At 52.5% G+C, this 11,705-nt stretch overlaps 1 protein-coding gene across 1 annotated transcript; it reads right to left on the reverse strand.

Annotated features, from left to right (window-relative positions):
* Positions 1-10,075: 10,075 nt before the first annotated feature.
* On the reverse strand, positions 10,076-10,970 carry LOC112844877 (RISC-loading complex subunit TARBP2-like). The gene is made up of 3 exons (XM_025904479.1): positions 10,530-10,970; positions 10,261-10,432; positions 10,076-10,158 (listed from the first exon to the last, which is right to left on the reverse strand). Exons 1-3 carry the CDS (start codon positions 10,938-10,940, stop codon positions 10,076-10,078), a joined length of 666 nt encoding a protein of 221 aa, XP_025760264.1. The 5' UTR covers positions 10,941-10,970.
* Between the last annotated feature and the right edge of the window lie 735 nt (positions 10,971-11,705).

Raw genomic sequence — 11,705 nt, forward strand, 5'->3', positions numbered from 1 at the left:
GCAAACCGGTAGCCTTTTGGGCCCATGTCGACCAACCTTTGTCGGCAAACCGGTCGGCTTTTGGGCCCCTGTCGATCAACCTTTGTCGGCAAATCGGTAGGCTTTTGGGCCCATGTCGACCAACCTTTGTCTGCAAACCGGTCGGCTTTTGGGCCCATGTCGACCAACGTTTGTCGGCAAACCGGTAGGCTTTTGGGCCCATGTCGGCCAACGTTTGTCGGCAAATCGGTAAGCTTTTGGGACCATGTCGGACAACTGACAAACCATCCCTCAAAGTTTCTTTATTTTTCTTTATTTCTTTTTTTTACAAGCACAATACACAGTTCGGCAGCCCCCGATCTGCAGGTCGGCCAACCTTACGATTACGCCGAAGAGCTGTGTGTAGTGTTGCAATAAATCACGCTGTATATTTGTGGTGTCTTGTAACAAACAAATAAAAATAAAGACAACTTTCACTGACAACGCACCATGCCTCAAATGTTCTTTATTTTTTTTTTACATGCACAATACACAACTCAACATCAAATAAAAAAAAACAACAACACACAGACGTGCGAGACAAAGGGTTGCATCTATCGCGCATTCACAGTATCCCACTTTTGCTCCGATTTTGCTTTTTGTACGCCGTCCCTAGTGCGTGAGGGCGAAGAGTCGACGTGTCGGAAAATAACCTCGACCAAATCCGCCGGATAAGCGTGGAGCTGATCGCGAGTATGGTACTGTTTTCCTGGTGCACCAGGCGATGCTTTAGTGTGGGCCCTCGGGCCTCTCTGGGCCACTTCTACATGTCTTCCTCCCACCATGCTAGCGCACCTCCCGTTGCACATCAAGCCCACGAAGGGGTTGTTGGTCATCAGTCTCGTTCGCTTCCTGTACTTGGCCTTGTACTGACAATAATCAAGCCGCATCACATGTTTGTCTCCACGAGACACGTTCAGAACCTTGGCTGCCAGCTTCCACTGACTGACTTTCCTGTTCCTGCTGAGCATTGCGGCGGTCACGCTCTTTGGGTGTTTGCCTACGTCGTGATACAGCCTGTGAGAGACCCATCGTTTCCACACCATGCTCGTGTCAGGGTTCTCCACAAAGTACTGGAGCGAGGGGTTTCTTCTGTGGAAATAGTCGATTATCTCCACGGTTTTAGCGACCAGCGAATCGGCCAACGGTAGATTCCGCGGCGTCTTAGCCGTACTTCTGGCCATGCTATATTGCTCGCACGGCGGACCTGCGAATATCACATCGGGAGGTGGTCCGGACCAGTCCTTAGACGGATCCCAGTCCAAGATATCCACAACGATATCAGCCCCGTGTCGACCGTCGACGTCTAGCCTCCGCACCAGCCACCCGTTATCCACGAACGGTTTACATATACTGCCAGTGCCATCGAACAGACTCAACAGTGTCCGACCGGGGAGGCGTTAGGCATTGTGGAGTAGACATTTTCTTTTTACTAAGCCGTTTACGTTAACCGAACGGGTTGTCGTGGTGCGTGCGTGAAAGTGTACGCCAATGGCTCTGTTCTCGATCGCGTTCATCTGCTTGTCCATGTCGGCTGTACTGTCAATGGCCCAAGAGAGAGCTCCGTATGTACACACTGTGTCTACTTTGAGCACCTGTAAGCATAACGTCGGCTGTCCAAACCCGACGCACGTGATACTCTACTGCGACAACACCAGGAGGCCGATCTGCAGATATCGGTGTCCGCTGGGGCAACCTCATCTGCTTGCCGGTGGATGTGGGGACGTATGCCCTAATGGTTATCACGTTAGGGCGGCCGACCGCCAAGATACCCTCGTCCAAAAATGTGCCCCGCACAAAACGTGTCCGTCGAACCAGCAAGTCATCCTACCCGGTTCCCTTTGGCACGATACAATATGCGGCCACCCGGACGATTACACACCTATACGCACGTTAGTCGAACCCCCCGCGTCGACGGCATTAGTCGACACCTTGAACGAGCTGACTAAACTCTGGATGGTGGTTCTGACCGAGGAAGAGTTTATGAAACTGTGCAAGTACTTTTCACCGTCTACGATATCCGACGAGTGCGGCAAGATCGACGTGGAGAGTTTATTTGCCGATGGGTCGAGGGTCGCCGAAAGTCTGTACCATGCCCTGAACGCTTTGTCTTTGCTCGACGCGGCAGCTAGAATGCACAAAGACATATTGAAACCGTTTATGTCACCCGGACTGGATCCTACCAGTGTTAAAATTGAACTAGCGCACGAAGACCCTTTAACGGTGGACGTTTTCGGCGACACGCTAATCGTACAAGCCCGCGCGACCATACCGCTGGGCGCTGAACACCTTTTCAGACCCACGGACGTCAAGTGGTACAGAGTACAACGTGTCTCGCCTATGAAAACGACATCCCCTCTATTGGTATCCGCGACCGGCTCGACCGTAAACCGCGTGGATCGCAGATGTGATATCACCAAGGGTGACGAGTGGGTTAAGGACTACGCAAGGGGCTTCTTTGTCTACGTGTTGGACATTTCGTTGACCATCAAGCCTCCGTGTGTCCGTGTATTCAGACACGTGGAAGTGGAGTTGTGGTACGACCAGGTCGGCCCTGATGGCAACGTTACAGATAGTACAATCACACGAGAAATACACTTGAAATATGTTTGGAAACACAAACGACACGCCGATTGCCATTGCGCGAACACGGCGGACTACACGGACCGCAACGGGCCTTGTTCACCCAGCTGTGTGCCGTTCTCGCGCGCGATCTCAGGCCTCCCCGGCACCGACGACAATTGGAAGCTAGAGGTTTTTTACAGTAATGGAGAATCTGCGCTAGAACGGAGCAGAGTCATACACGGATCCGTTAAACCGAACACCGAGATCTTCTGCCTCATCACACCGGCAGTTTTTTCATCTTGGCAAGGACCGACCGCAGAAGCACCCTCCGCTCCCTTGGACTTGATGCGATGCGATGTCACGCTGCTAGAATTTAACATTCTCACAATCAGGGACAATCAAGACAACGTTACAAGGGGATCTGAGTGCACCCGTATACCGGTGAGGTCACTCGAGGGGCTCTGGCGAACGGCGAGCTGTGCGTTCCTAGCGCGGTTAACCGCTTCATGTCTATCGTCGATCGCCAAGGGTGGACGACTGCAATCGGAGTGAAACTCCGATTTCACAACGGTAGCAACGCTCTGACGACTCCAACCCAGGAGGAACTATACGGTGTGCTAGACTGGCTGGCGCTCTGGAGTAGCGACGTTCAGATTGTCGTGATTGATGTGAACTTGGAGGAAGGCCCCCTTCTCGACTTGGATGCTGTCAGCACAACGTACGCATCTAGGTTTGACGTGAAACCGGGATTGACCTCTAGCGCATTGGCAGAGCTAATGCTCGCGAGGGGCATTCACGCCGAACTGCTCGCAGGACTGACGCCCAGGCAGACCTCCGCGGAAGACACATTACGGACGCTGGGACATGTGGTGTCCCGACACGGTGCGTTTTTAGACCTGACCAACGTGCGCCTCCCATTCGAAAAGGGCTGCGATGCGCTCAATCCTCAGATATGGAGAGCCGAACGGTATCCCGAAGAGCACGAGCTCGTCGTCGACGTGTCGGACGTTAGGCGGCTGCAACTGTCGGGCCTCTATGTTTTCGACGAGCTGAGCAGACGCTCGAACAATCGAGCCGGCATAATAGTATCTCTGCCGTCTTCTGCGTACGAGCTGGGACCCGATTGCGTAGGACCGCCTAATCCGACAAACAGATACAACGCACGCTCGGCGAACACGTTGATGTACAGCGCAGAAGAACTCTCGGTGCTCGCATTGGACATGGCTAGATGGGGTGTCGCTCGGTATGGCGTAGGCTACCTCGACTATACGTTCGCTAGGGCTAATAGCGTGCCGCTGTTCACCGTGCTGGCCAACGCGGTCGAGGTGGCCGCCGCCCGTTTCAGGACGTTACACTACCGCTACACGAGGAACCTCGCCTTTGGCGACGGGGGTTTTCGTCCTCAGAAGTTAACGGTGTGTACAAGCTAGAGGCAGGAATGTTTTTTAGACGTGTATCGGACGAACCTCGTCGAGTGAAAAGCTTCGTGTCGATACCCGGTGTGCCCGAGTTGGAATTCGGGCTGTCTTCCGATATGAACGTAGGCTCCACTTTGCCTATCAGCAAAGTCACAATGGCCAACGCCGCACGAGAAATGAACTACATACCGTACGGGGCCAAGACGGTCCGCATAAATCGGAGCGGAGTTGTCGTGTTTGTGGACACAGACAAGGATGTCATATGTTACCACGTTCCACCGACAACACCGGGGGAAGCGCTTCGAACGCTGCCCTTTGGCGTCGCCGTCAAAAACACGGAGCGCAATCTACTGGGCGTCGGGTGCGTTCAAAGCGTACCCGGCGACCGTCGGCACACTAGGCTCGCGGTGACATTACCCGCGTGGACTAAAACGGAGAAAGAGACACTACTTGAAAACATACGGCTTATACGCCGATCGATGAGCGAGCCCGTATTGTCACTCGAAGACACGATCTGGTTGTCTCACGCGGCCGACATTGAACAGCAGCGCAGGTCTGTCGAGTCAAAGGGAGAGGCTGGTGTGTTCGCCGAAATGCACGCGGTTGCCCTCGTCCTTCAATGTCTGCAGCGCTCCAGCTCGTGCCTCGCATTGGCTAATATGGTTGAGAACGGTTGGCCTCAAGGTGGAACCGGGTACCCCGTAGACGTTCGGGCGTTTGCGGTGGAAGCGGGAGTGGTGCTAAAAATGATCGTCGTCGCGAACCACGGAGCGCTCACAGTTACTTTGTCCTGCGACCTGAAGCCGTTCGCCTTTGGTTCTCACGACACCAGGGTCAATAGACAAGGGTGCGGATACTACCAACGCAAAGGCAGACCGTTGCTAGATCAGGTCGCATCCGAGATCGGAAAGATACAATCGGTCAACACCCGCGTGCAACGGGTCATTACGGAACGGTTGTGTTACGATGAGACTTGCGGCGACGAGACCAGATCTCACGGGGGTTATGTGACGTGGGCAAGGGACTGTGTTTCTGCAACGGAACAGCTTGCCACTGAGGCAAACGCTACGGTCGTGGGCTTTGGCGCAGTTGCGTATGAGGCTGAGGCGCGCTTACAAAGCAACGTGCCTCGTGTGGCTTCCGCCAAGAGTCGTGTCGCAGCGCTCTCTTTGGTCGCTACTGTACTGGCTTTATTAATCAACATAGTGTGCATTGTGATGCTATATTGTGTGCACTCAGGCCCTCGATCCAGAGAACACCGATATAGAAAATTACAATGACTGCGAGCGATGCAATCACCTTATTATGCTGCTGCGCGCTGTGCGTGTGCTGCAGTGGCACCGACGGAATCGCGCCCAACGCCACAACCGATGCTCACACAACTACGGAGGAGGAGGAACACAGGGTCATATTGACTCCCGCTCAGTGGAAGATACGAAGAAGCGACCCGCCTATATACATAACGTACAACTTCGATTTGGGTCTGGATCTCTCAAAGTCGCGAATCACACACCCTTCATGTGCACAGATCACATGCAAAGGACTCGTCGAGTATCACACGGGATGCGACTCGTTGTGTTTGAGTGGAACTTGGAATCAGGTCGACGTGCTTCTCCGGACCGCGCTTCTCGGATACAACCGCGCGGTGGAGTCTTTGGACGGCAGTTTCAATGACCTAGCCGCAATACTGGACACTCACATCGTGAACAGGATACCGGCTCACACGGCCGAGTCGCGAACGCACGACACCGGAGGCTCGCAGCAGTACAATTCACCGAGAAGCATAGATGTCTTGGAATATTACAGGGTCGTGATAGAAGAAGGCCTCAGCGAAATTGCCAAAGTTCTACCTGCAAAGCAAACCGACACAGCGTCGCGTTTCAGCAACAACGGTACTCGCCTGACACATATGTTGGAAACGTGGAAGATCGGAGTGTACACACTTTCCACTCAGCTAACCACTATGGTCACAATCATTCAAGCGGCCGAACGGCGGCTGATCCTGTGCGCCGAAGGCGTAGTGCGATCGGATATGACCGGCTGTGAGCCGAACCTGAGCGTAAAGTTTCACACGGACACTCCGGTGGCAAGCAAATCGGTGTCTGCGTCCAAACTGACTTTGGTCACACACCGGGAAACCTGGGAGCCTTTGTCGTTATCTAGGTGGTACATGTCATTCGTCGACACCTCGCAAAACAACAGAGTGTGTTGGTTGACTAGTTCCGTGATAACAGACGGCAGCAAAAACTACAAAATGCCATACTGCGATTCGAGGGGATTGTGCGACCCGTTGCAACTCGACGAGACCACGATCCCCTCTTGTGAGGTCTCTGTCACCGGTACGCTAGATTTGCTGTGTCCGATACAATGCGGAGCACGTTGCAACGGACCGGTGTGTTACGATACGCAGACGGAGATGTACAGTCTTCTTACATCCCAGGAAACATCAGCCTCTGAGCACGGCTTCAGTCGCACCGCAAAGCCCAGATTGCTCACCCGAGCGCACGCCCTTTCGAACGCAGACCTACGCCAGACCCTCGCCTACGTCCACGATATAACAGTGGAAACGTCGAGTCTGTGGCAGCGAGCCCAGGATGTGCACGGTCTCATCAAAGACACAAAAAGTCAAAGCCTGCAGTATATGGACAAAGTGGACCGAGCTATGCGGTCTCACTGCGAACAGCTGACAGCCGATTACCAGCAGTCCTTCACACGTCTGAACGTTATGGCTTCTCTATCTGTTGCATTTTCAATTCTGACATGTCCGTTGTTGATTCTCATTTGCACAAAAATGCGCTCCTCGGACGAACTTACCACCACGAGACGCAGGGATATCGCGGAATACCCACTGCTGTAAAGCGCACACTTCTGCGGGTGCAGGACTATTGCTTCACACGCAGCACTCTATATATTAGCCTGGCATACCGTTGGACGCATCACAATCTCACGACCAGCGAGGGTTACCATGGCAAGCATTGTGCTGAACACACTGACGGTTGTGCTGTTGCTCGACCTCACGCTGTGTCGAGGCTCACCCTTGGAATCGCATAGACCTTCGGACAACATAACAGCTAACACCCTCGGGTCCGTCACTTCTGGAAACGAGGAGCTCACGCCGACAGCGGTTACACCCCGGCCTGCTAGTGCTGGCGACGAGGAGCTCGCGCCGACAGTGGTTACACCCCGGCCTGCGAGTGCTGGAGACGAGGAGCTCGCGCCGACAGCGGTTACACCCCGCCCTGCTAGTGCTGGCGACGAGGAGCTCGCGACCATCGATTACGGACACCCAACTCAGGCGAGAGACAATGCTACATGGGTACAGCTGGCATGTCCTACCGACAACGCGGACCATTTCACGACTACGGCTTGGTACACATGCTCAAACAACGATGAGCTTCATGGGATCTATCGCATTGACAACGGCGGAGACCTGGTTACATACTCCAATGCGTCACATCTTGCGCCAGCGGGGATGTACAATATCACATATAGCACTGTTCTCAGCATAACTGAGCGTGACATGTGCTCACAGGACCGGGTCTATGTGTGTCGACGGTGGGCGAAGGTCGGCCGGCAGAACCAATGTTGGTTCTTTAGAATAAAGAACTGTACTGTGGACATGTCACCAACCTCCCAATATCCGTGCCAGTGCACGCCGCCGAGGTCTACCGTAACAACGACGTCTAGCAAGTCGCCTTCTTTCACAGCTTGTGGTCTGGCGTGGCTAATGTGCATTACCACCTTAATTATCAACATGTAACGCGACGCACACTCTGTCTCTGTTGCATTGTACACCACTGGAAACATTTTTGTTGTGGACAACCCATGGTTTCATCCCACGGCCCAGGCCCAGAACAGCCAAACTCACATTAACAGGCACCATCTACCAAGTCGCCTTCTTCCGCGGCTGGTACGGTGTGTTATCGTCACCGATATTAACTACTAACATGTAACGCATACTGTACACTCGACATCATTGCCCATTGCACGCCGCTAGAACACATCGACTGTGGACACGCCATGTCGTCAAGAAAAACAACCACCCCTCGACCCAGGACGGCCAAAGGTGCATCAGCCGACAAGGCACCGGTCGCTATGCCTTCACCGACAACTGCAAGCCAGGCGAAAGGACCCACGCGAGGCAGAGCTGGACGTCTTCCAGCTCCCCTCATCCCCGAAAGGCTTGTGTATGTCTACGACCAGGCGCTTATGAAGGAGCACTACAAGAAGCTGTTGCAGATCTCCAAGGCGCACCGTATGAAGTTCGAACCTGTCACGGATGAGCGTGGTTACCAAACCGCCAATTTAGTAACCCTCATATGCAGGTTACGCGAGAAGCGCCACGGCGCGGACGAATGCGAAGACGCCGTGAAAGCCTGTCTGCCTATACGGGAACATCATGTAGCGCTCCTGACGCACACCATGTTCGTGACCATGGTCGGAAGTATAGTGGCCAGAGCCTTGGAGCAAGCAAGTGTCGGTGTCACTGACAGTCCCTGGTCGGATCTGCTGGCCGACAGATACTACGTGAGAGACCTACTGATTCACGACTCCAGTAAGACGAGCGACATAGAATCCGCCGCCTACTCGGGCATCATGGCGTACTTCATGGAGGCGGAGGCAGGTTGTGACCAGCATGCTCACGTCGACGAAAGAACGGTTCTCACCAAAATGGCGAACCAGGGATTCCATCACCACTACACCCACAATCCTCATCACCCAGAGCACAAAGGCGGCGCGGAAATGACAGAGTCGGCCGTCATAGAGGCCGTTGTGGACGGGTTGGCCTGTATCCTGGAAAGGGGAAAGGAAGAGGATCTCAACACTGCTGTAGACTGGCTCGGTAGGTACAAGACCATCCGCTTTCCTTGTGAGAACAACCGCACGTTCGCAGGGTGCGTGCTCAACGCTCTCAAACAGTACATCACTGATACCGACTTCAAGCTGTTGATGGACTTTCGACGCGCCGTCCACGCTCTAACAGGCACGTGTGTAGCCTGGGCGCCTATTACCATGGATAGGGCTATACCATCGTGCTGCCCAGACATGAAATCCCTCACAAGAGGCCTTCGTAAGCTTGCACTGTGATCCGGTGAACAGCAAACGATAAAGGCCATGTGATTGTAACCATGTGGTGGTGTCCCACACGATTTGAGAGTTTTACGCGATCGTGTTGCTGCGTGTAACCCATGATATTATTTTGTTTTCTTTCATTGTGCCCATCAAAGCTGTATGTTCATTTTTTGATTTGTTGTTTTTTTTTCTTCTATTATGCCTTCAAGGCTGTATTATCATTTGAGATGTGAAGGTTTTACGCGATCTTGTTGTTGCGTGTAACCCATGATATTGTTTTGCTGTCTTCTATCATGCCGTCAAGGCTATATTATTATTAGAGATGTAAAGGGTTTACGAAATTTTGTTGTGTGTAACCCATGATATTGTTTTGATATCGTTCACGATGTGCCGGTTGTGCGTAACTTTGTTGCTTTACTCTTGCCACTACATGCTACATGTTTCCAGTTGTATACTTTGTTGTGCAGTGAATAAAAATTTGTCGTCATTACTTCATATATTTTCATTGTGTGTTAATCTACACTAGATTAGATCTACACGTGCATAGCAGCGCGCTACCTAATAGCCATGACCAAGACGTTAGACATTGCACCCGTCAACGCAAAAACATTACAGCTGACTGGAATAGAGCTGCTTCTGGATATGACACTGCTGGACCGTGTGTCCGTCGCCCGCGGTCCAGGAACAAGCCTTCTTTGTGCTTTTGTGTGTTGTTTATTATGAGTATGTGTGCAAAGAAGACGACGTACACCAATGTAATGTGACAATGTTTTTTGTCTTTATTTCATGTCTCAAACAAAAATTATATACGAGTGCTATGAAACCTGATGATTCGCCTGCGTCTATTTCTTTCGACACAAAGCGTACACATGCAGTACGCACCATACACAAACAGTAGGACGGACACCATCATCACAAGTATCATAGACCATGTACACCACATATCCCGGTGATGAGTACACATTGTGCTGTTATTCAGCATGGTGTGCGCGGCTGGATTGTTAGATGAGCTTGTGTCCGTACAGCCAAAGGAGAGTGTTCCCAGCCGCCGCTTGTTTAGCCTCTCCTTTAGAGTCTGCCGTGCCTATGGCGATGAAACACAAAGTCAACGAATTACTACACTATTACAGCGATTTGTGTTATGGATATGACATGCAACCTCGCGCCTCCACACCGTATTGCTCACCGTGTAGTTCTGTATAAACGCGATCAGTCGTGGCGTCTACTGCACAGTCATCGTCACACGCGTGGATGTCCAGGGGTATAGTAAGTTGACATTGGCATGCATACCGACGAGGACCCTCTGTAAAGCAAAAGTTATACTTGGGCAATGGCCACTTGTTCTGCTGGCAGATTTCCTGTTGAAAGAGGCAATGTGTTATATACGCACAGCATATTTACAATTGTAACGGTGTGTGTGTGTGTGTGTGTAAATACACAAGTGGCCTGACACACCTGCAGTTGTCCAATGTGATTCTCAGACTGTTGAGGGTGGTGCTCCTGTGACCGAGGTGTCTCTGTGCAGTCGTCGGGGTCGGGTTGACTTTCTTCACACTCCGATGCTTCTCGGTCAGTCCCTTTTGGTTTATTATCGAGTACGTAAGGTTTGGATTTGGTGGCCTTGGAAGCCGTTTGCCGGTCAATCTTGTCCTGTAGTAAGGCATAGAGCGCTTTAGCTGCTGTGTGTTTGGCCACTTTCTTTTTCGAACCACGGCCCGTGGCCTTGAGATCTGCAACGTTCTCCACGTGTACGTCGACAACGTGGACCAGTCTATGTTTCACACCGGTCACGCTTTCGCTATACACAAGTTTAAGACGCATGCGAGCTGCACGCGTTTGTAATGTAGAAATCCAGTCTACATCCATGCTTCACAACGGCCGTAGTTAAGTGTGTAGCACTGAGAAATTGCAAACACTACAAGGAGCACGAGGCCTAGTTGAGCGGTTGCGGTCTGGGAGTGACACACTAACTTGGTGACTTTTACTCTGCGCCCAGCAACAAAGCTGCTGTGAGCAAAACAAGAAGTGCTGTGGGTCGGCGGCGAAGGTGCTGTGGGTCGGCGGCGAGGTGCTGGGCGGCGGCGAAGGTGCTGTGGTCGGCGGCGAAGTGCTGTGAGTCGGACAGGAAGTGTGCTGGGTCGACGGAGAAAGTGCTGTGGGTCGGCGGCGAAGGTGCTGTGAGTCGGACAAGAAATGCTGTGGGTCGGACAAGAGGTACTCTGAGTCGGACAGGAAGTGTTCTGGGTCGGCGGCGAAGGTGCTGTGAGTCGGACAGGAATGCGTTGGGGAGGAATCTACTGTGGGTTGAACACATATTGCCCTAAGTCTAGGGCATGTACACTCTGACTTGGGAGAGATTTGGTCTGAGTCAAAGGGGTTTCACCTCACTGTGTGCAGTGTTTTGTTGTGAGTCAGAGACATTTCGCAGGAGTTTGAAGCTAAGGAGGGAGCTTATCCCAAGCAGCAATTGATAACGTCTCGGTTGGAGCGAGAGCGTAAAACCGGGGGCATTGCTTTCCCTTGTACATCAGAGCGCGCAGCAAACACACCTGCGAACCCAACACAAGTCTGGTAGCCGGCGAGCAATCACACACAGGACGAATATGCAGTTCGTGGTGACCGACAAGCCTG

This window comes from Oreochromis niloticus, unplaced genomic scaffold (genome assembly GCF_001858045.2).
Source record: "Oreochromis niloticus isolate F11D_XX unplaced genomic scaffold, O_niloticus_UMD_NMBU tig00001888_pilon, whole genome shotgun sequence".
Taxonomy (NCBI): domain Eukaryota; kingdom Metazoa; phylum Chordata; class Actinopteri; order Cichliformes; family Cichlidae; genus Oreochromis; species Oreochromis niloticus.

What these genes read in the sequence shown, in the direction of transcription:
- LOC112844877 (XM_025904479.1), bottom strand. Translation starts at nt 10,940, where the DNA reads ATGGATGTAGACTGGATTTCTACATTACAAACGCGTGCAGCTCGCATG. An exon ending in ATCACATTGGACAACTGCAG is followed by an intron (nt 10,433 to 10,529) that starts GTGTGTCAGGCC and finishes CTCTTTCAACAG; the next exon opens with GAAATCTGCCAGCAGAACAA. An exon ending in CGTTTATACAGAACTACACG is followed by an intron (nt 10,159 to 10,260) that starts GTGAGCAATACG and finishes TCATCGCCATAG; the next exon opens with GCACGGCAGACTCTAAAGGA.